We start from the raw sequence: 25,449 nt of genomic DNA, 5'->3' as shown, positions 1-25,449 counted from the left end.
ACAGTCTAATTATTTTGATGCCACTACAGGTACAGCAGACCTTGAAAATGTAAGATATGCTTTACTGACATCTGCGCACCCCGTAATGCAAATATCTAATATATAATATTAAAAAAAGCAGGTCACAAACACAGTTCTTAACAATACTTTAAACAAATAACCTCTGTCCCTGCTTGCAACAGTTTAGGGAGTCGCAGATGATGTTACCTTCCTCGTTGTTGCCTCCTGGGAAAGCTGGGTGCTTGAAATTCCACTGAAATGCACTCCTAAAATGGCCTTGTGTGCATTATATTCTCACAGAATTGCATTGGCGGGGAATAATCTACCAGTGAAACTGTTAGATTTAAGGTTAATTTAAAACATACAAATGTGTCTGGTAGCTGGATGTCTCAACATGAATACTTGACTTACTCAAACTTGTTTAGTTATGGATTAAGAAGGAAGAAGCCAGAAACAGCTTCTGCCATTGATATGAACTGTAATATTTCCCATCTTTCTGCAGGAAAAGGATAACCCCAACACCGAATTTACCATACGAAATCTCCTAGTTACCGCCCATAACTTATTCATAGCAGGAATTGAGACTGTGACTACCACCTTTCGGTATAGCCTTCTCATCATGCTGAAATACCCAGAGATACAAGGTGACTACAAGGGGTAAACTAAATGAAGAATATTTAAATATTTGTTCTGTTGCAATGGGGAAATAGATACTTTTTGCAATTTTTTTTTATGTAAGATTGTCATGTTGCTGTCACACAAACTGAAATGAATGATGGAATCAATCAATCAATGAATGTACATGGCATGTCTGGTAGACAAAATGTATGAAATACAGAACTCTAAATAGTTAAGTACACTAGTAGTCAGCATGACAAGGCAGGTGTAGGGGACGCAAACATGTCTCGCTGGCAGTTCCTCCACTCAGTTGGGCCTGTGTAATGCAAGTGGGACCCCCGATTGAGATAACCTTTACTCCAGGCTTAGTACTCTCACAGTGGTTCTAAAGCAGCCCAAAGTCCGCACATGCCATTTTAAAAATGTAATTTAAATACTAAGGGGGTTGGAAAAGCTGGAATACCCCCACAATAGTACATCTCAAACCTAAGGTTGTGGCTTGGGCTTAAGGCACCCTAAAGGGGAACTCTGGAAACTTTGCTCGTAAGCGGAGGCTTTAGTCATGAGAAATCTGCATTAAAATGGCAATCCTACTTAGAAGCGAGCACGTCATGACACAATTACCTCTTCATGTCTCATTCACTTCTTGACCGGCTACTTGAATTAAGCCAACTCTCGAGGATCCTCTTCATACTTTTTCCCCCATAGGGCAGTAGGGCTAGATACAAAGGGGCTCTGTGACTTGTGTCTGGTGCTGGATACATAGGGGCACCAAAATAGCCACTGATTACTGTATAAATGCCACTGGCAGGGAAGGGGTTTACACTAGGGGACGATCAAGGGGTTAACTGTTCCCTGGGAAGGCGACTGGGAGTAGAGAGAGATCGTTGTTCCTGATCTCTAGGAACAGCAGATCTCTCTCTACTTCCCTGACAGAATGGGGATCTGTCTGTTTACATTGACAGATCTCCATTCTGGCTCTCTGAGGAGCTATTGCGGGTCGCCGGCGGACATTGCGCCGCCGGCCACGCGCATCGGCTCCCGCGTCTCACTCCGGGAGGCGCGTGTGCCCCCCTATACCTTTAAAAGCGTCCGTCGTACACCTACGGCGGTTTGTGCAGCCGTGCCAACCTGCCACAGTATAATGACGGCGGCTGGTCGGCAAGAGGTTAATACAAGGTGTTCTCCTATATTGTGTTACAGGAACATGCCGATAGGAAAATAGAGCAGGGTGACAGAAAGATAAGATCATCAGTCTGCTGTTTCTTTTTTTACTGTCTAGTAACAGGTTGAGAGTGGGATAAGACCTGTAATGCCGCATACACACGACCGTTTTTTCTGTCAGAATAAACTCTGGCGGTTTTTCTGCCGGAGTTCTTACGGAGTTCCGCTGAAATGGACTTGCGTACACACGATCACACCAAAGTCCGATCGTTCAGAATGTGGTGACGTACAACACTTTCGACGGGACTAGAAAAAGGAAGTTAAATAGCCAGTAGCCAATAGCTGCCCTTGCGTCATTTTTGGTCCATCGGAACAGCATACAGACGAACGGTTTTCCCGATAGGAATTGATTCCATCGGAAAGATTTAAAACATGTTCTATTTCTAGATCCGTCAGAATTTTCGAAAGTAAAGTCCAATGAAGCCCACACACAATCGGCATATCCAATGAAATGATTCCGTCGGACCTTTTCTGCCAGAAAGTCCGGTCATGTGTACGTGGCATTAAATGTTACTTAACTGTAACAGAAAAAAATCAGGTCTTCTGCCCTTCCAGACAGGGCTGTAATGTATGGTAGGACTGTGTATATCCCAAAGCCTGAAGGAATACCAATCTTTTGAAGTAAAACATCTCTCATATACAGTATGTAATTCATCTGTGGATTTAACTGTTTGTCTTAACTCACCCTGAAATAACACTTGCAGGTCTAATCCTTCTCCCAGTAAATGGGAGAAACAGATGACTGATAATATCATCTCTTTGTCACACAGCCTTTAGCTTCTGTCATCATGCCCCTTTTTAGTACATGAGCACTGCAGCACAACTAACTGCTTCTTTATGTTGTTCCTCCCATTCCTAGACTTAGTTCTGCAGTATAGTGGCGTGCAAGGGGCTGAAACCAGGTCAAGTTTGGGTGCAGAGAACATTATGTGATTGTAGAAAAGCCCTCTAAGTTGGCATCCTGCTCCAGGTTGTGTGGTAACCATACCCTGTTAGTCAATAGGTTCTGTAGGGTTGGGGTATAAGGAGTTAGTCATTGGGCCTTTGGTCTGCAAATAAGATTGTTTGAAGCCATCCAGAATCGGGATGTAAAAAGGAACATTTTACTTGGACTTCCCCTTGAAGGGGAAGCTTGAGAACTCCTGATATTGGAGGTATCGCTGACAAGGACATGTTGGGACATAGAGTAACCCATTGCTAGGATGCAGGTCTAACATCTTGAAACACCTCTCTCGACGTGTTATTGGGACTTTAAGGACTTTGTAACTCACTCCTGTGGTGCCACCATTGTCCTGTATGGCTGTGTGTACATATGACCTTCTTGAGTAAAGCCTGTTTGTAGCATTGAAAGAGTCTAGTGTGGACTAGGTTATTTAGTCTTTTCCAACTAGGGATTAAGGGTTGTGCCAATGGAAAGGAATTGGACTAAGGCTGGCATGCAAAGCAGGCTGGATGGGGTCCTGGGTTCTGGTCAGGCAAGGCAGGGCCGACCGCAGGGTGTCTCGGAAGGGTGAGGTCTGTGGGCCAACCCTGGTGGGCTTCATGCTAGAGAACCACAGGAGTCTTGTGGATTGCCAGAACCAGCATGGAAGAGGTTGAATTACATTCCACATGGTCCTGTTACATTGCACACTGTAATCCATTCTATACTATTTGAATTGGCATTTTAAACTGCATTTGTCTGAAATATGATTTCACAGATATTGTATTTGTACAGCCAAACTCCATGATGAGATTGACCAAGTGATCGGACGGGGACGGCTTCCAAAATTTGATGACCGGTTACACATGCCATTTACGCAGGCTGTGTTGAGTGAAGTGCAGAGATTCAGTGATGTGTCACCCCTAAATGTTCCTCACATGATGACCAAAGACACAGAATTTAGAGGATATGTGATCCCCAAGGTAGGAAATCTCATTTATTTTTACTTGCCTAGTGTGACCTCCACCATCACCACTAATCAAAGATGATATTTTATTGGTCTGCCTCCATGGACTGAGTATATATGAACTGACTTATTTTTATTGTTAACAGCACTTAACTATTGTCCGCACTATATTATTTTATTTAAGTGTACTTATGGGCTGGAATCACTTTTAAAATCAGTGTTGGGAGGCTTGTGCAGGTACCTCCAAGTGCCCCTGGTCATGTTTCACAGCTGTCTGTTACCCCAAAAACAGTGTCCCTTTATTAAGCAAACAGCAACTGTATCTCTTTCTGGTCACTGTGGATGGCCCTTCTTGGTTTCTCAGCACTTGATTGGCAGCCATGTGTGCCAGGTGGCCTTCATGGCCAATGATGAGTCAAGGACATTGGACAATAGCAGACCACAGAGCCAAAAGGAAGAGATCTTGTCAATATTTGCATAGACTCTGGAAAAAAAACTGTAGGCTAGTGTCACTATCAATACTCTAATTCAGTCAACGGTTTTGATAATGGGTTCTAGACTTCAGGGTTGCTTTAAAGTTAACCGGACCCAGGAACAAAAATGTAGTATGTTGCAGCCTATCAGTATCTAGTTTTCTTTTTTTCAGACTAGGTATATTTCCTGCAAGTACACAAAAATACCTATTGATCTTCATAGAAATCCAGTGTCCTTTTTTCCTTTTCGCTTTCTGTGCATTGAACTGAAATCTCAAACAATGTTATCAGCCTTACTAGCTGTGAACTACAGAACACACCCCTCCTATGTTATAGATGAGGAGAGGTGGAAGTGTTCTGTAGTCCCATAATATTTCCGGTGCTAGGATGACAACGCTGCTCAGCCATAGATATAGTACAGTGAGTGAGCACTGTCAGCCTAGGACAGGAAGTCTACTAATAATGTAACTTGGAAATTTTTTACTGGGTTGTATGTGGGTGATATCACATTAATCCTTTGTAGCACTACCACTGTAGGAGCTGCTGATTTAACTAGTTCTTTCCCAAAACAGTGCTGAGGTTACCAATCACACACGCAACAGTCCATTCACTCTGGCTTCTTAAACACTTCAATACCAGGCACTTTCGCCCCTTCCTGCCCAGGACAATTTTGAGCTTTCAGTGCTGTTGCAATTTGAATGACAATTGCGCGGTCATACAACACTGTACCCAAACGAAATTTTTAGCATTTTTTTCCCACAAATAGAGCTTTCTTTTGGTGGTATTTGATCACCTCTGCGGTTTTTATTTTTTGCTAAACAAACTAAAAAATACTGACATTTTTGAAAAAAAAATGTTTTTCTTTGTTTCTGTTATAAAATTTGGTTTTCTCCTTCACTGACAGGCACTGATGAGGCAGCACCGATGGGCACTGATGACTTGGCAATGATAAGGTGCCACTGATAGGCACTGATGAGGAGGAACTGATATGTAGAATTGATGGGCACTGATAGGCGGTACTCATATGCAGCACTGATGGGCACTGATAGGTGGCACTGACAGGCGGCACTGATGGGCACTGATAGGTGGCATTGATGGGCACTGACCGGCGGGACAGATTGGCATTAATAGGTGGCACTGATGGATACTAATAGATGCACTGACGAGCAGCACTGATTGGGCAGGTACTGACAGGTGTTAATGCTGGGCACTAATTGGCACTGTGATGGACACTGATTGGCACTATGGTGGGCACTGATTTGCACTGTGGTGGGCACTGATTGGCACTTTATTGGGCACTGGCAGGGAGTTATGATGGGGCACTGACTGGGCACCAATTGGCACCAATTGGCAGCTTATGGGTACATTTGATGGGGGCTGTGCTGATAATCAGTGTGCTGATTATCAGCACAGACCCCCCCTCTAAAGGGAGAGCAGCTGATCAGCTGTCCCTGTCAGCGCAAACCGAGGAATGCCGTTTACCGGCACTTCCTGGTTCTCGCGATGATCAGCTGTGATTGGTCACAGCTGATCATTTGGTAAGAAGCCTCTGTCAGAGGTTTCTTATCACGATCGGAGGCACTCTCAAACACTGCGCTGCGCGATCACTGCGTTGCACGTCGGCATGTTATCCTGCTGGACGTCATATGACGCCCAGTCAAGATAACAGAACCACTTCCCGGACGTCATTCTGTTATAGGCCGGGCAGGAAGTGGTTAAAGTCTAGGGGATGTCTCTTTTAAGATTTATTGCTTATAGAAGTTGTAACAGGAGAGGGTTTAGGGTGGTATGGGATACTCCAAAAATGCAAAAATGTCACACTTCACTGGTCGAAACTTCTTAGAGCAGTCTTTAAACCAGTAACCCAGGGGAAAGCCAGAACTGAGACTCTGTAGGAACAGTCTCAAAGAAAGAACTACTGCTGAACCCCAAAGTAGAACAGCACACAGTCACTGGTTTCTTAAGCTTGGATCAGCACTCACAATTTTGCATGGTGGCTGCCCACCTCCCAGCTCCCACCAGGCACTTCTTCAGTGGGTCCTCCAGACCAAATTCGTATCTCCAGAAATAATTAGAAATAGGTCCCCCAGCACTGCTATACCTGGCACCTCAATACACATCAGCAGACTCCAGTAGAACTGCCTTAAAGGGGCAGCAAACTCTGAGTCTTGTAACCTCTCCAGCAGGACAAAAACAGGGCTGCTCCAGGCCTCAGACTATTTGTTCTCCCCAGCCAGTTACTGGTCACACCTCCCAAAAGATTTGCTGCAGCACAATAAATATTAAAGCTGCCCATTTGATTCTCCCAGCCCTCTATGTTCTGGAAGCTTCCAGAATGCAGTGGGAAGCAATCAAACCTGCAGCCTGTGAGATATTGAACAGCCCAGAGAATATAGTACAGTAGCTGCTTCAATGATTACAGAGGAGTCAACAAAAAAAACTAAATTTACATATCATTCAAGCAACCTACCTAGGAGGGTTGTAGGTAGATGGTCTACTTTCTCGACTGCAGGTAGCTGTCAGGAAAGGTCCCCTCCGCTGGTAATATCGATCATTTGGCGTGCAGTTCTGAGGTCCACCAGCAGGTGTCTCCTGGCAGTTTGGAGCTGTCAGAAGAGCTTTTCCCTGCTGGTATTTATTCACCTTTGGGCCACAGTACTGGCGTCCACTAGCGGAGAAATCCTGGCAGTATGGAGCAGGTATTCCCCTCTGCAGACAGGTGTCACCTGACTTTAATTAGCAGCTGCAGTATAAATACCCGGCAGGTGCACACTCATCTTGCCTTGGTATTGTCCTTGAGCCCTGACCTGCATCCTGTTTACCTGATTCCTGAAACCTGATTCCTGTACCTGATACCTGATTCCTGGAGCCTGTTGTTCCTGTTCCCTGTCTGTTTCCTTGCTCTGGACCCTGAGCCTTGTATCTGACCCGTCCCTCCTGTGATCCATCCATCCTCTCTTGTCCTGTTTGTTTCCCTTCCCCAGCTGCTGACCTCCCGTTGACGACCCTGGCCTGGCTCTGTTTATGATCTTTGTATTTCCCTTACTTGTATATATTTGTTCTGTTATTATTATTTGTGGGGTTCTGTTTTGTATTGGTTGTGGTGCACTGAGTGATATTGGAGGTGGTTGTGTTATATTTATTCATTTATCTTTAATAAATCATTTATATATATACACGCCTGGGTTTCCTCTGTTGCAGTCCACACAGTTCTGGTCTTATCTGGTACATGACAGAATACCAAGGCCGTCCCTGACCAGAAGTGGCTGCACAGAGGAACCATCTTGGTTCTGCTGGCTTTGCTGGAATGAATCCCAATGTGATCCCATATTATGCTCTGCTGGCATCAGAAAGTGGCGAGTATCTCCGCCAGTCACTAAAAGAGTGGACCAATGGCCAGCTACTTGAGCTCATCAGTTTGGCTCACTCCCTGGTTGACCAGGGCTGTATGTTGTTTGGGGATGTGCAGCCTTTGATCCAAATATGTGCTGAGCTAGTCCTGTCCTGTGTTCCTAAGACCAGTGATGATATTTCTCCCCCTTTCAGTGCTGATCAAGTGGAGTCTCTGGTGTGGCTGTTAGAGAATGATTCTGCATGCTTTTTTGAGCACTATTCCATCTGTTCTCAGCAGAAGCTTTTGGAGTGTATTCACTCAGTACAGACCCTTGTTAGCATGTGATCCGTCCTTTGTCCAACCCATACTCATGGCCTGATATGTTAAAACCAGCCCCAACCAATCCACAACAAACCACCTCTGCCATCAGACACCTACCTGCCCACAAGTCTGTCTCCCCATCACCCACGCCAAACTCAGTTGCAGCTCAGTATACATTGCTCCCAACCAGATACTCTTATCCAGTCTCTGCGCCCTGTACCTATCCTGCATTCAACCCACCTGCCTCTTCTCAGCTGCCTACTAATCCACAAAAACTTCCCCCAGCTACTGTTATCTCTTCTCCACCATATCCCAATCCTCCTTTCCAGTCTGCTGCACCCCCTACCTACAGAGCCTCAGTGACTAAACCCAAGAAAAAAGGAAAGTTTTTTCCAACCAAGACGATCCTGCCAGTAACCCAACCTGCCTCCGCACCAGCTAATCCAATCCAGTCTGACGTCCCAGTGCTTGCAACTCAGTCCGACGTCCCAGTGCTTGCGACTCAGTCTGACATCCCAGTGCTTGCGACCCAGTCTGACATCCCAGTGCTTGCGACCCAGTCTGACGTCTCAGTGCTTGCGACCCAGTCTGATGTCCCAGTGCTTGTGACCCAGTCTGACCTCCCAGTGCTTGCTATCCAGTCTGATGTCCCAGTGCCTGTTATCCAGTCCGATGTCCTGATGTCCTCTTTCCAGCCTGATGTCCCGGTACCCGCCTTCCAGCCGGAGGCGCCAGAGTTCCAGCCGGAGGCGCCAGAGTTCCAGCCAGAGTTCCAGCCGGAGGCGTTCCAGTCGGAGGTGCCAGTGTTCCAGCCTGAGGGGCCAGTGTTCCAGCTGGAGGTGCCAGTGCCTACTTTCCAGCCTGATGTGCCCACTCTCCAGCCTGATGTGCCCACCTTCCGGCCTGATGTGCCTGCCTTGCAGCCTGATTTGCCCGCTTTCCGGCCTGATGTTCCCACTTTCCGGCCTGATGTGCCCACCTTGCAGCCTGATTTGCCCGCTTTCCGGCCTGATGTTCCCACTTTCCGGCCTGATGAGCCCCCTTTCCGGCCTGATGAGCCCCCTTTCCGGCCTAATGAGCACGCTTTCCAGCCTGATGAGCCCGCTTTCCAGCCTGATGAGCCCTCTTTCCAATCTGATGTCTCATTGCCCGCTGCTCAGCTCGACGACCTGGAACCTGCTGACCAGCCTGATGTGTTCCTGTCTGCTGCCCAGCCTGATGTGTTCCTGTCTGCTGCCCAGCCTGGTGTGTTCCTGTCTGCTGCCCAGCCTGGTGTGTTCCTGTCCGCTGCCCAGCCTGGTGTGTTCCTGTCTGCTACCCAGCCTGATGTGCCAGTGCCCGCTTGCCCGGCTGGACACCATGGACTTTCCCCAGCAACAGCTAGTTGGAGCGTCCGGAGGTCGCTTCTTCAAGGGGGGGTACTGTCAGGAAAGGTCCCCTCCGCTGGTAATATCGATCATTTGGCGTGCAGTACTGAAGTCCACCAGCAGGTGTCTCCTGGCAGTTTGGAGCTGTCAGAAGAGCTTTTCCCTGCTGGTATTTTGTCACCTTTGGGCTGCAGTACTGGCGTCCACCAGCGGAGGGATCCTGGCAGTATGGAGCAGGTATTCCCCTCTGCAGACAGGTGTCATCTGACTTTAATTAGCAGCTGCAGTATAAATACCGAGCAGGTGCACATTCATCTTGCCTTGGTATTGTCCTTGAGCCCTGACCTGCAGTCTGTATCCCGTTTGCCTGATTCCTGAAACCTGATTCCTGTACCTGATACCTGATTCCTGGAGCCTGTTGTTCCTGTTCCCTGTCTGTTTCCTTGCTCTGGACCCTGAGCCATGTATCTGACCCGTCCCTCCTGTGATCTATCCATCCATCCTCTCTTGTCCTGTTTGTTTCCCTTCCCCAGCTGCTGACCTCCCGTTGACAACCCTGGCCTGGCTCTGTTTATGATATTTGTATTTCCCTTACTTGTATATATTTGTTCTGTTATTATTATTTGTGGGGTTCTGTTTTGTATTGGTTGTGGTGCACTGAGTGATATTGGAGGTGGTTGTGTTATATTTATTCATTTATCTTTAATAAATCAATTATATTTTCACTTACACACGTCTGGGTTTCCTCTGTTGCAGTCCACACAGTTCTGGTCTTATCTGGTACATGACAGTAGCGCTCTTCCGCAGTGGCATTGCAGTTGGAGAAGTCAAGAGGAACATGGTTTTTCTATGGTTTCCTGGGTCACTGGAGAAGTGATTTTATTTTGATGCCCCATATGACTCTTTCAGCCATCTTTGGTCAGGCAGAGGCTACTGTATTTATGGCCCTGGCTCCCAGGATTGGCATGCATTTTGTTAGTGGGTAGCGTACGGATAGGTACCCCGCCTGGTAGGAACAGAATTAGCGGCAGGAAAAAGTTTCTGAAGAAGAGAGAAAGCTTAGGGCTCGCAAATTCTCTGGACATTTTCCTGTTTGAGCACGAGGCAGGCAGGACGCACTTTGTTCCTCCTAACAGGCGCTCTACACGCTTCTGAACATGTGAGTGTTCCCAGTTGGGTTGTCTTCCCACTAGGGATGAGCCGAACACCCCCCCCCCGGTTTGGTTCGCAACAGAATCTGCGAATGGACCGAAAATTTGCGCGAACTTTAGAACCCCATTGAAGTCTATGGGACTCGAATGTTTGAAATCAAAAGTACTAAATTTAAAGGCTAATTTGCATGGTATTGTCCTAAAAAGGGTTTGGGGACCCGGGTCCTGCCCCAGGGGACATGTATCAATGCAAAAAAAGTTTTAAAAACAGCTGTTTTTTCGGGAGCAGTGATTTTAATGATGCTTAAAGTGAAAAAAAAAAGTGAAATATTCCTTTAAATATCGTACCTGGGTACCTGGGGGGTGTCTATAGTATGCCTGTAAAGTGGCGCATGTTTCCCGTGCATAGAACATTCCCTGGAATAAAAGTTATTTAAAACTGCTTGCGGCTTTAATGTAATGTCAGGCAATATGGATGAAAATCAGTGAGACAAAAAGCATGGGTACCCCCCCTACCCCCCAGTCCATTACCAGGCCCTTTGGGTCTTGTATGGATATTAAGGGGAACCCCGCACCCAAATTAAAAAAAAGGAAAGGCGTGGGGCCCCCAGGCCCTATATACTCTGAACAGCAGTATACAGGCGGTGCAAACAAGACAGGGACTGTAGGTTTGTTGTTAAGTAGAATCTGTTTGTAATTTTGAGCTGGTACATTTTTAAAGTGTAGCTCCAGCCATAAAAATCTATTTTTAAGCTTTTTGGAAAACATATGGAAGGGTTATCACCCCTGAGACATTTGTTTTGCTGTCTGTGCTCCTCTTCAGAAAATTTCACCTCACTTTCTGTCCCAGTGACAAATGTTTTTTGACAATTTGGGGTTTTTAGTGAAACAAGGATTGGTGATAAAGCATTAGTGGAGAGGAGACACGTTTTTCCCATATTAACTCTTGCAGGAGAGAATTTCCCTTCCTAGGGGTAGATTTCATCTCACTTCCTGTTGTTTCCTTCCGTTTGCAAGAAGGAGTCGTTTGTAAGTTGGATGTTTGAAAGTAGGGGCCTGCCCTATATACTCTGCAGAAATCGGGGCCTTAGGTGTTGGTGTTGTCACAACACTGTAAGCTTTTACAGTTACTCTTGGTGGGCGCAGGAACGGGCTCTGCTGTGAAATATTAGATCAAGAATTGTAATTACATGCCCCTGTTGAACAGGGGCAGAAAAATTGGGCCTTTGGTGGTGGTGTTGCCACAACACTGTAAGTCCTCACAGTTACTCTTGGTGGGCGCAGAAACGGGCCCTGCTGTGAAATATTAGATCAAGAATTGTAATTACATGCCCCTGTTAAACAGGGGCTGAAAAATTGGGCCTTAGGCACTGGTGCCACAACACTGCAACCCCTCACAGATACTATAGTTGGAGCACAGGAATGAGCCCTGCTGCAAAGTATTACAATTTTTGATGCAATTACACGCCCTTGTTAAACAGGGGCTGAAAAATTGGGCCTTAGGCACTGGTGCTGGTGCCACAATACTGCAACCCCTCACAGATACTCTAGTTGGAGCGCAGGAACAAGCCCTGCTGCAAAGTATTGCATCAAAAATTGTAATTACACGCCCCTGTTAAACAGGGGCTGAAAAATTGGGTCTTAGGCGCTGGTGCCACAACACTGCAACCCCCTCACAAATACTCTAGTTGAGCGCAGCAATGAACCCTCCTTGCAAATTATTGCATCAAAAATTGTAATAACACGCCCCTGTTGAACAGGGGCTGAAAAATTGGGCCTTAGCCACTGGTGGTGGCGCCCAGAACCAAAAATATTCTTACAAGCTATCAGCATGATCATTGAGGAGGAAGAGGATAGTCACTCAGCATAACAGGATAGTCACTCAGCATCAGCATAGGCAGTCTTGAAGGGATCTGACATTTCAAAAAAAAATATTCGATTACATCAGCATCAGGTGCTTGGTAGCTGGTGGTTATCCAAGACTGATTCATTTTTATGAAGGTCAGTCGTTCTACCTAGTCAGTGGACAGGAGCACCCTGTGATCGGTTACAAAGCCTCCAGCAGCACTGAATGTGCGTTCCGAAAGAACGCTGGATGCAGGACAGGCCAGTAGCTCAATTGCATGCTCTGGCCAGTGATCCATCCTCAAGACCCAGTAACCCAGAGGATTTTCAGTGGGAAAAGTGTCCAAGTCAGATCTTGCCCCTAGGTATTCCTGCACCATGTAAAACAGACGCTGGCGATGGTTGCTGGAACCGATCATACCTTGGGGCTGCGGACTAAAAAGTTGTCTGAACGCATCGGTCAGACGGTAACCTTTGCCATCGCTTCTTCTTTGACTGACTGAAGCCTCAGCAACACATTGTCCAGGAACAGGAGTTTGTAACCTCCCAGTCTCTGGGAACGTGTTGTGCAGACCTTTCTGCAAGGCCATCCGAAGATGTTTCATCCTCTGCTCCCTCTGCGACGGCATGATAAGGTCCGCAACCTTACCCTTGTAACGTGGATCAAGGAGGGTTGCCAGCCAGTATTGATCCTCTCCTTGATACCACGAATACGAGAATCCTTCCGCAGGCTTTGCAGGATCAGGAAGGCCATGCAGCGTAGGTTTGCTGAGGCATTCGGTCCGGAGTCCTCTGGGTCACTACCTCCTCCCAGCCACATACAAGTCCATGGGTTTCTTGGGACTGTAAATAACCCCTTAAAGACTGCTGCTGATGCTGAGTGCCAGGCTCCACCTCCATGCTGACGCAATCCTCCTCTTCCTCCTCCTCCTCCTCGTCCTCTTCCTGTGTGATCGGCGGGCACGCAGGAACACTGTCTGGATAAAGGGGGCCTTGAGAGCTAAGGAAGTCTTCCTCTTTCTGCATCTGTTCTGCCTCAAGTGCCCTGTCTATTATTCCACGCAGCGTGTGCTCCAACAGGTGGACAAGGGGGACAGTGTCACTGATGCATGCACTGTCACTGCTCACCATCCTCGTGGCCTCCTCAAATGGTGACAGGACAGTGCATGCATCTCTGATCATGGACCACTGGCGTGGGGAAAAAAAACAAGCTCCCCCAACCCTGTCCTGGTGCCCTAGTCGCACAGGTACTCATTGATGGCCCTCTGCTGCATGTGCAGCCGCTGCAGTATGGCCAACGTTCCACCTGGTGGGTATGTCACAGATTAGGTGGTTCTTGGGCAGGTTAAATTCCTTTTGGAGGTCAACCAGCCGAGCACTGGCATTATATGACCTGCAGAAATGCACACAGACTTTCCTGGCCTGCCTCAGGACATCCTGTAAGCCTGGGTACCTGCCCAAGAACCGCTGCACCACCAAGTTAAGGACGTGAGCCAAACAGGGCACATGGGTCAGTTGTCCCTGTTGGAGGGCAGAGAGAAGGTTGGTGCCATTGTCGCAAACCCCCATAGCTGCCTTAAGCTGGCGTGGCGTCAACCACCTCTGAACCTGCTCCTGCAGAGCTGACAGAATCTCTGTCCCAGTGTGGCTCCTGTCCCCCAAGCACACCAGCTCAAGCACCACATGGCATCTTTTTACCTGCGTGTTTGCGTAGCCCTTGAACGCCTACGGAGCACCGCTGGTTCCGAAGACAAATCAGCACAGGAAGAGGCCATGGAGGAAGAAGAAGAGGAGGGGGTGGAGGAGAGAGGTGTGGCAGAATCACTACTAGTAGTATTTTGGAGACGTGGTGGCGGAACAACTTCCAACACTACTGCACCCTGTCCTGCATCCTTCCCAGCTGCCAGAACAGTCACCCAGGGCATGGTGAAGGATAGGTAATGTCCCTGTCCATGCCTGCTGGACCATGAGTCAGCGTTAATATGCACCTTACCGCTGACTGCCCTGTCCAGCGAGGCCAAGACATTGCCTTCCACATGCCAGTAGAGAGCCAGAATTGCCTTCTGTGAGAAAAAGTGGCGTTTGGGAACCTGCCACTGAGGAACCGCACATTCCACAAACTCACAGAAGGGGGCAGAGTCTACCAACTGAAGAGGCAGCAGTTGAAGTGCTAGCAATTTAGCCAAGCTAGCATTCAACCGCTGGGCATGTGGATGGCTGGGAGTGAACTTCTTTCGGCGGTGCAGCAGCTGGGGCAGGGAAATTTGCCTGGTACAATCTGACGTCGGTGTAATGATAGCAGATTGCCCCCAAGTACTTGGCTGTGACACACCCAATTCTACACCTTCCTTCCTCTCAGTGCAGGTCTCAGGGAGGACTGAAGGTATAGTGGGGTTGGAGATCCCAGCTGATGAGGAGCAAGGAGAGGTCCTCTTTGTTCTTTGGTGTGGGTCTTTTAGGTGCGCTTGCCAACGAACTGCATGGCAGGTCGACATATGTCTGGTCAAGCATGTGGTGCCCAAGTGGGTGATGTTTTGGTCACGTGAGATACGCTTGAGACATATGTTGCAAATAGCAGCGGTGGGATCTGAAGCACTCGTCTCAAAGGCCCAAGACAAAGAACTTTTGGAATAACGCGCAGAGACAGCAGCGCCCTGCACATGCGGAGCTCTGCGGTGCGATGCAGTCGGTGTGCTGCCCTTAAGCTGGCCCCTGGAGGGCATCCTGCCTCATTGGTGATGTGCCTCCTCCTCCTCTCTCCTATTAGGCACCCACGTGGAGTCAGTGACCTCATCATCCCCTCCCTCCTCATCACTGGAGCAAAGCTGGCAGTATGCTGCAGCTGGGGGAACACGACTGCCACATTGCTGTCCTTCTTGGGCACCCCTCTCTCTGGGCTCACGTTACTGCCTTCCTCTAGCTGGGTACCATCATCGGAGCCTTCAAAATGCTGGGCATCCTCCTGGAGCATGTACCCAACACTGTGGTCAAACAGTTCGGGGGACTCCTCAGGAGGACATGGTGGGGCTAGGGAAGGAGTGACTGATGCCATTGAGCTGAGGGAAGAGGCCGCGTTGGCAGCTGCTTTGCCAGACAAAGTACCCTGAGCCTGGGTGAGAGAGGATGAGGAGGATGAGGACGGCTTTGTCATCCACTCTACCAAGTCTTCCGCTTGTTGCGGCTCAACACGGCCAGCTGCCGTAAAGGACAAGCGCGTCCCACGGCCACGTGCTGATGAGGATGCACCGTCTCCACGACCAGCACTGTTGCCTCTAGACACAGAGCCTGCTCGCCCTCTTTTATTGGCTTGTGACCGTCTGCCTCTCCTTGTTGGCCTTCCAGACATACTAATGGCCTGCAGTGAGATGTAGCTGCACAAAGATGGGATGTATATACAGTCAGGTCCATAAATATTGGGACATCAGCACAATTCTAATCCTTTTGACTCTATACACCACAAAAATGGATTTGAAATGAACAAACAAGATGTCCTTTAACTGCAGATTTTCAGCTTTAATTTGAGGGTATTTACATCCAAATCAGGTGAATTGGTGTAGGAATTACAACAGTTTGTATATGTGCCTCTCACTTTTTAAGGGACCAAAAATAATGGGACAATTGGCTGCTCAGCTGTTCATGGCTAGGTGTGTGTTATTCCCTTTACAAGGAGCAGATAAAAGGTCCAGAGTTAATTTCAAGTGTGCAAACTGTTATAATTCCTACACCGTTCACCTGATTTGGATGTAAATACCCTCAAATTAAAGCTGTCTGCAGTTAAAGCACATCTTGTTTGTTTCATTTCAAATCCATTGTGGTGGTGTATAGAGCCAAAAAGATTAGAATTGTGTTGATGTCCCAATATTTATGGACCTGACTGTATATATACTGATACTGCAGCTAGCAGAATCAACTGCCTGCCTGTAGTATTATTAGTATGAGAACATCAGCAATTGTCTTCAGGTAGCTTTAGGTGCACACTGTGCAGAGGACACAGTACACTAACTGTAAATACTGTAGCTGCCTGTCTGTGGTATTAATATAGGATCAGAAGAACACCACCAATTTTATTCAGGTAGCTTTAGGTGCACACTGTGCAGAGGACACAGTACACTAACTGTAAATACTGTAGCTGCCTGTCTGTGGTATTAATAGGAGCAGAACAACAGCAATTGTCTACAGGTAGCTTTAGGTGCACACTGTGCAGAGGACGCAGTACACTAACTGTAAATACTGTAGCTGCCTGCCTGTGGTATTAATATAGGATCAGAAGAACACCACCAATTTTATTCAGGTAGCTTTAGGTGCACACTGTGCAGAGGACACAGTACACTAACTGTAAATACTGTAGCTGCCTGTCTGTGGTATTAATAGGAGCAGAACAACAGCAATTGTCTTCAGGTAGCTTTAGGTGCACACTGTGCAGAGGATGCAGTACACTAACTGTAAATACTGTAGCTGCATGCATGTGGTATTAATATAGGATCAGAACACCACCAATTTTATTCAGGTAGCCTTAGGTGCACACTGTGCAGAGGACACAGTACACTAACTGTAAATACTGTAGCTGCCTGTCTGTGGTATTAATAGGAGCAGAACAACAGCAATTGTCTTCAGGTAGCTTTAGGTGCACAATGTGCAGAGGACGCACTACACTAACTTTTAAATACTACAGCTGCCTGCGGTACTAATAGGATCAGAAGAACACCACCAATTTTCTTCAGGTAGCTTTAGGTGCACACTGTGCAGAGGACGCACTACACTAACTTGCAAATACTACAGCTGCCTGTGATACTTATAAGATCAGAAGAACACCACCAATTTTCTTCAGGTAGCTTTAGGTGTACACTGTGCAGAGGACGCACTACACTAACTTGTAAATACAGCAGCTGCCTGCGGTTCTGTACTAATAGGATCAGAAGAACACCACCAATTTTCTTCAGGTAGCTTTAGGTGCACACTGTGCAGAGGACGCACTACACTAACTTGTAAATACTACAGCTGCCTGCGATACTAATAGGATCAGAAGAACACTACCAATTTTCTTCAGGTAGCTTTAAGTGCACACTGTGCAGAGGATGCACTACACTAACTTGTAAATACTACAGCTGCCTGCGATACTAATAGGATCAAAAGAACACAACCAATTTTCTTCAGGTAGCTTTAGGTGCACACTGTGCAGAGGATGCACTACGCTAACTTGTAAATACTGCAGCTGCCTGCGGTACTGTACTAATAGGATCAGAAGAACACCACCAATTTTCTTCAGGTAGCTTTAGGTGCACACTGTGCAGAGGACTCACTACACTAACTTGTAAATACTGCAGCTGCCTGCGATACTAATAGGATCAAAAGAACACAACCAATTTTCTTCAGGTAGCTTTAGGTGCACACTGTGCAGAGGATGCACTACGCTAACTTGTAAATACTGCAGCTGCCTGCGGTACTGTACTAATAGGATCAGAAGAACACCACCAATTTTCTTCAGGTAGCTTTAGGTGCACACTGTGCAGAGGACTCACTACACTAACTTGTAAATACTGCAGCTGCCTGCGGTACTGTACTAATAGGATCAGAAGAACACCACCAATTTTCTTCAGGTAGCTTTAGGTGCACACTGTGCAGAGGACGCACTACACTAACTTGTAAATACTACAGCTGCCTGCGATACTAATAGGATCAGAAAAACACTACCAATTTTCTTCAGGTAGCTTTAAGTGCACACTGTGCAGAGGATGCACTACACTAACTTGTAAATACTACAGCTGCCTGCGATACTAATAGGATCAGAAGAACACCACCAATTTTCTTCAGGTAGCTTTAAGTGCACACTGTGCACAGGACGCACTACACTAACTTCTAAATACTGCAGCTGCCTGCAGTACTGTACTAATAGGATCAGAAGAACACCACCAATTTTCTTCAGGTAGCTTTAGGTGCACACTGTGCAGAGGACGCACTACACTAACTTGTAAATACTACAGCGGCCTGCGATACTAATAGGATCAGAAGAACACTACCAATTTTCTTCAGGTAGCTTTAGGTGCACACTGTGCAGAGGACGCACTACACTAACTTGTAAATACTGCAGCTGCCTGCAATACTAATAGGATCAGAAGAACACCACCAATTTTCTTCAGGTAGCTTTAGGTGCACACTGTGCAGAGGATGCACTACACTAACTTGTAAATACTGCAGCTGCCTACGGTACTGTACTAATAGGATCAGAAGAACACCACCAATTTTCTTCAGTTAGCTTTAGGTGCACACTGTGCAGAGGACGCAGTACACTAGCTTGTAAATACTACAGCTGCCTGCGATACTAATAGGATCAAAAGAACACAACCAATTTTCTTCAGGTAGCTTTAGGTGCACATTGTGCAGAGGATGCACTACGCTAACTTGTAAATACTGCAGCTGCCTGCGGCACTGTACTAATAGGATCAGAAGAACACCACCAATTTTCTTCAGGTAGCTTTAGGTGCACACTGTGCAGAGGACTCACTACACTAACTTGTAAATACTGCAGCTGCCTGCGGTACTGTACTAATAGGATCAGAAGAACACCACCAATTTTCTTCAGGTAGCTTTAGCTGCACACTCTGCAGAGGACGCACTACACTAACTTGTAAATACTACAGCTGCCTGCGATACTAATAGGATCAGAAGAACACTACCAATTTTCTTCAGGTAGCTTTAAGTGCACACTGTGCAGAGGATGCACTACACTAACTTGTAAATACTACAGCGGCCTGCGATACTAATAGGATCAGAAGAACACTACCAATTTTCTTCAGGTAGCTTTAGGTGCACACTGTGCAGAGGACACACTACACTAACTTGTAAATACTGCAGCTGCCTGCAATACTAATAGGATCAGAAGAACACCACCAATTTTCTTCAGGTAGCTTTAGGTGCACACTGTGCAGAGGATGCACTAGACTAACTTGTAAATACTGCAGCTTCCTGCGGTACTGTACTAATAGGATCAGAAGAACACCACCAATTTTCTTCAGGTAGCTTTAGGTGCACACTGTGCAGAGGACGCACTACACTAACTTGTAAATACTACAGCTGCCTGCGATACTAATAGCATCAGAAGAACACCACCAATTTTCTTCAGGTAGCTTTAGGTGCACACTGTGCAGAGGACGCACTACACTAACATGTAAATATTTCAGCTGCCTGCGGTACTGTACTAATAGGATCAGAAGAATACCACCAATTTTCTTCAGTTAGCTTTAGGTGCACACTGTGCAGAGGACGCACTACACTAGCTTGTAAATACTACAGCTGCCTGCGATACTAATAGGATCAGAAGAACACCACCAATTTTCTTCAGGTAGCTTTAGGTGCATACTGTGCAGAGGACGCACTACACTGACTTGTAAATACTGCAGCTGCCTGCGATACTAATAGGATCAGAAGAACACCACCAATTTTCTTCAGGTAGCTTTAGGTGCACACTGTGCAGAGGACGCACTACACTAACTTGTAAATATTTCAGCTGCCTGCGGTACTGTACTAATAGGATCAGAAGAATACCACCAATTTTCTTCAGTTAGCTTTAGGTGCACACTGTGCAGAGGACGCACTACACTAGCTTGTAAATACTACAGCTGCCTGCGATACTAATAGGATCAGAAGAACACCACCAATTTTCTTCAGGTAGCTTTAGGTGCACACTGTGCAGAGGACGCACTACACTGACTTGTAAATACTGCAGCTGCCTGCGATACTAATAGGATCAGAAGAATACCACTAATTTTCTTCAGGTAGCTTTAGGTGCACACTGTGCAGAGGACGCACTACACTAACTTGTAAATACTACAGCTTGCTGCGATACTAATAGGATCAGAAGAACACCACCAATTTTCTTCAGGTAGCTGTAAATACTGTAAAAACACCTGCATGCCATTTATTAGGAAGAGAAGAACAGGAACGGATCTAGCTAAACTGAATACAGTGTATATATATATATATATATATATATATATATATATATATATATATATATACACACACACACACAACACCTAGGATGCATATATATATACACAATACACTGTAAGTGCAACTAACTGACTCACCTGCCTACTCTATCTAACTTAAATCAAATGACACTGTCATTCTGTCCATCTCTCCGCCGCCGCAACACACTACACAAGGCTGCCACGCAGGCGGCCTTATATAGTGTGGGGCGTGTACTAACCCTCCTGAGCCATAATTGGCCAAAGCCACCCTGGCTTTGACCAATTACGGCTCTCTGTACAGACGGCGCTGTGATTGGCCAAGCATGCGGGTCATAGTGCATGCTTGGCCAATCATCAGCCAGAAATGCACTGCGATGCCGCAGTGAATTATGGGCCGTGACGCGCCACTCGAATTTGGTGTGAACGGCCTATATTGTTTCGTAATTCCATGAACAGGCGAACGGGCAAACATACGATGTTCGAGTCGAACACGAAGCTCATCCCTACTTCCCACCAGTTTGTTGTGACCTGTCTTTGCATTATTCCAATACAAGTTCTTTCATCGCACTTGGACTGTGTGTGTTATTGCCACCGCACTATGCTGCACCCCACCTACAGGGTGCTACACTTATGTTTCTTGGATCAATGCATACAGATTCAACCATGCAATACTGACTACTTGCTGGCATTGGAATTGCATGCACATGGTAGAAAGAAAAGGATTTTAAAGTCTGTATTATAATAAATATCTTGTTTTGAATGAAGAATTGTATTTTCTATATGGCAGGTTCATTTTATTTTTTTGTCTTCTCAGGGTATGGAAATCTATCCTCTGCTCTGCACTGTCCACCATGACCCCACACATTTCACCACGCCGTTTAAATTCAATCCCAACCACTTCTTGGATGACAGTGGCAAGTTCCGAAAGAACAATGCTTTGATGGCATTCTCTGCAGGTATATCTTTTGATAAGTGGCAGGATGTAAAAAATTAAATTACAGGTCATAGCTTATTTTGATTTTCCTGCACACTGTGAGCTTCTCCCAGAGTGTATTAGAAGCTGCAGCAAGTCAGATAGAGTCATTTCCTGGCTGGAGGACATCGGGCATCTTCTAGCTGACTGTCCCTGTCCCGCCCCTTTCACTCATTGGATTTAAGTTCTTGAAATCGCAGAGGGTAAGTATTGTGTGCATTACCTAGGGAAATCTTTATGCCAGAGGTTGTCAAAGCCCGGGCCATGGCCCAACACTGGGCCATGGAGCCTTTGCTGCCGGACCGTGCCGCGAAGGAGCCTTAGTCAGCGGTGCGGAGGCCGTGCAGAGAGACAACATCATCTCTCATTGCCCGCACCGCTGTTCCGCCCTTACTTACAGGGCCACGAAGGCTGGTCTACACAGAGGTGCAGCCGCGGCCGAGCAGAGATAGAATGACGTCATCTCTCACCGCCTGCCCTCAATCTGGTACAGTACCACTAGCTAGTTTACCTGCTCTGAGGATAAGAGAGGCTGTCAGCACCTGTAGTATACTCTGCAATGCTGGGGGGGAGACTTGATTTTTACATTTAAATTAATTAGTGATGAGCTGCTATTATTTAGTGGCAGGTAACAGTGACAAACCACATCCGGTGGCAGGTAATAGTGACAATCCACATCTGGTGGCAGGTAACAGTGACAATCCACATCCGGTGGCAGGTAACAGTGACAATTCACATCTGGCGGCAGGCCGCAGCAGTGACAATCCACATCTGGTGGCAGGTGACAGTGACAAACCACATCTGGCAGGTGACAGTGACAATCCACATCTGGTGGCAGGTGACAGTGACAATCCACATCTGGTGGCAAGTGACAAGCTGAATATGGTGGCAAGTGATGTGACCAGCTGCATCTGGTGGCAGGTGACGTGGCAAGTGACAAGCTGAATCTGGTGGCAGGCCATTTGGCAAGTGACAAGCTGAATCTGGTGGCAGGTGACAAGTTGCATCTGGTGGCAGGGGACATGGCAAGTAACCATCTACATCTGGTGGCAGATGACGTGACAAGCTGCATATAGTGGCAAGTAACAAGCTACATATGGTGGCAAGTGACAAGCTGCATCTGGTGGTAGGCGACGGTGGCAAGCAACATGATCAGGGCTTCCTCTGATTCTACATTATGGTGAGTTGAACTATTTCATTCTATATTACAATGTGATAATAGAAATAATGCGCTTCAATCCTCCTGAAACCATATCAACCATGATGCCGTGATGACTGAAGCACCAAAACCACCAATTGCCAGCCCACTGCTTGCATCACTATAGCCAGGGTCTGTGATGTTCTCAGGATGCCATGACCCTTCCCACCAGCCATGATCTGCTTGCATTGCATAGAGAAGCACAGGCACCTATTGATGACAAGGTATGTAATGAAAACTGAAATTTAAATAGATTAGGATGGAAAGGAGGAACCTGGGATGGCAAAATATACACAAGCAGAATAAAGTTGTATGTAGCTTGCTTTGTATAAAAATACATTTATTCATCAAGTTTATATATTTCTCACAGGCAAACGCGCCTGCCCAGGAGAGAGCTTAGCCAGAATGGAACTTTTTATCTTCTTCACCACCATCCTGCAGAAGTTCACACTGACTTCCCAGACTGAATTCACTGAGTCTGAAATTGCTCCACAGATGGCTGGATTCATAAACACTCCCCCCCACTATGAACTGTCATTCATTCCACGTGAACCCTGAAGTGTATGCTGGATGGATTCTATATAGTATGTGGACTATAAGGTTATCTGAAGCTACTCATGAAATATTATAATTAAGAGGTTACTTATTATTGGGGGCCACTTGTGACATTTACGTGGGATAAAGTGCCTTCACCAAGGCGTCCAACTGTAAATAAAGTGCCTTCACCAAGGCATCCTGTAAATAATTGCAGAGAACTGGGGGCTCTACCACTTTTTGTCCAATAGATCATATAAAATTGAATGAGGCGGACCAAGTGGGAAGTAACGTACCAAAGTCAGAATGTAATTTGACAGCTTGATGGAGTTCAGACTGTGTAAATAGCATGTGCTAATATCTCTTCTATTGACAACTTAAGGGACATCTTCACTTTTATTGAAGTTGTCTTTTAAATGTATCCCCTCCCTCCTCAGTATTGCTCACATATTATCGTCAGCCCAACTCCTGAGTACTTCAGTGTGCAACCTTCTCCTTCACTGCAAAGCCATTGTAAGAGAAGTATCCTGACCGGGTCATATGCCTACTTGGCCCCTTTCATTTATTTGGCTGCTTCATACTCTTCCTAATGGCTGTGGGCACATGATTATGGACCGATCATAGGAATGAATAAGACAAAAGGTGATTGTGCACTATACACATGGACTGGCCAGGATGTGTTTTCTTATAAGGGCTGTGCAGCGCTTAGGCAGGGCCCTACAGTAAAGAAGTCAAAAACAGTATTGAAGGTGTTTTAGTATGTGAGCTACACTTTATTAGATCAAAAATAGTCACACTTGTATAGAGATGACAAGTGATATAAGACATATGTAAACCAAACAGAAAAAATAGTTTCCAGTGAAAAAAAATACAAAAGAAAAAAGTTAGTCCAATGAGTAATAAGAAAATACCTCCTTTTCTGTGTTCAAATGTTCTTAAACAAGCCTCCATCACCAATAAGAGGAACGTTCAATCGTAAAGCCACCACCTTTATGGGGAGAGTGCATGCTTACCGACTAAATGTGACCCCCCGAAATTAAAGAGAAGACAGCAGAGCTTTTAATCAGGCACCAAGCCCTGGATCACCATAGGGCAACTCCTCCGGCCCCCCCCGCTGACAGATGATTGTGGCTGGTTCTCAGTCGGGCATTGCCCCATAAACATATCTCATGTGAATATATAGAAAAGATGCTACGAAAGTGTAAAACCTTATGGGCATGTTTATTAATTAATTAAATTACAATTATATTTGATTAAAATCAAAGCACTTTAAAGCAAATCCTCGCAGGCCAGAAAAACAGCACCCGCACTTCTTCAGGGATGATGTCAGCACGACACTCCGCCCTACGCGCTTAGTCAAACGTGATGCTGTGACCCGTGTGAGCTACACTGGGGGGGGGGGGGTAAGGGTATAGTTAAAGATCAACTTCACTAAATGTAAAGTTTCCCTTTAAAATCAACCTGCGAGGATGAACATATGACAATAGTCTTCTCTGACTTATTTTTTAAAAAGTCCTAGGTCAATGGATGACATCCTTATCATGATTTTCTTTTACTGAACTGGAAAACACATGGAAAACAGTTAAGACTTTTCATACCACAATGGATACATGACTGCCCAAGACCAATGACCTACTAAATAGTAAAGCTAGGATATGGATGACAGCTTTGAAACTTGCACTTTTACAAACAAGTGAGCAGTAGCAGCACTTATATTTCTGGCCTCATATGTCCACTATACCCTGTGAAAAAGGAATCAGAGTGCTGGGTGCAAAATAACAGAGACAAACCGCCTGAAAGTTCCTTACATTGCTCTATGGACAAAGAACTGTGCTTGAGTTCCTGGGTGTACACATCTGCTACAGCCATAATAAGATTTTGTTGTTTTTTTTATGCCATACCTAGAGATGTAACCTTTCTGGAAATTTTTTTTTTCCCTGGAAAAAATGAAAAAAGAAAAAAACAAATCGGTGTGGAGTAGTTTAACAAATTGCAAGTCATTTTGTTACACTGAGAATTTGAAATGCAGTATATACAAGTATTATGCTTGAAATAAAAGTAAATTTAAACTAAACTTGCTTTGTATGATATTATTTTTTTTATTACAAATTGAATAAAAAGGACTGTATATGTTAAGAACATTTCAACTATACAGGTACCCACCCCCTTTCCCTCAAAATAATTGAAAGCATACTGTAACTTCACTTTGGTTGAGAAAAAATCATTCCCCCTCTGGCTCGGTTCACACTGGGGCGACTTGTCAGGCGACCTAGTCGCCTGACAAGTCGCCTCCCGTTCTGTGCTATGGAACCGTTCTAATTGGAGCGACGCAAGTCGCTCCGACTTAGAAAAAGGTTCCTGTATTACTTTGGGGGCGACTTGGGGCGACTTGCATAGACTTCTATGCAGAAGTCGTCTCGCAAGTCGCCCCGGCAGTCGTTTGCAGGTCGCCTCGCTGAGGCGACCTGCAAGTCGTGCCGCCCATGTGTGAACCGAGCCTCTGGGTGATCTATGTACGTTGCATTTTAACAAACTTTGTTGCAGATTTCTAC

The 25,449-nt window shown here is 46.1% G+C and overlaps 1 protein-coding gene across 2 annotated transcripts in view; it reads left to right on the top strand.

Annotated features, from left to right (window-relative positions):
- LOC141107691 (cytochrome P450 2G1-like) overlaps positions 1 to 24,952 on the top strand; it is a 48,567-nt gene extending 23,615 nt beyond the window's left edge. For both annotated transcript variants that reach the window (XM_073598594.1, XM_073598593.1), the window contains exons 6-9: positions 503 to 644; positions 3,560 to 3,747; positions 21,007 to 21,148; positions 22,734 to 24,952. In XM_073598594.1, coding sequence (XP_073454695.1) covers positions 503 to 644; positions 3,560 to 3,747; positions 21,007 to 21,148; positions 22,734 to 22,921 — 660 coding nt within the window. In that variant the 3' untranslated portion in view covers positions 22,922 to 24,952. The remainder of the gene's footprint in view (positions 1 to 502; positions 645 to 3,559; positions 3,748 to 21,006; positions 21,149 to 22,733) is intronic.
- Positions 24,953 to 25,449: the final 497 nt, after the last annotated feature.

This window comes from Aquarana catesbeiana, linkage group LG09 (assembly GCF_042186555.1).
Source record: "Aquarana catesbeiana isolate 2022-GZ linkage group LG09, ASM4218655v1, whole genome shotgun sequence".
NCBI classification, from domain to species: Eukaryota; Metazoa; Chordata; class Amphibia; order Anura; family Ranidae; genus Aquarana; species Aquarana catesbeiana.
Note: the sequence above shows the minus strand (reverse complement) of the source record. Positions and strands in the feature narration are given on the sequence as shown.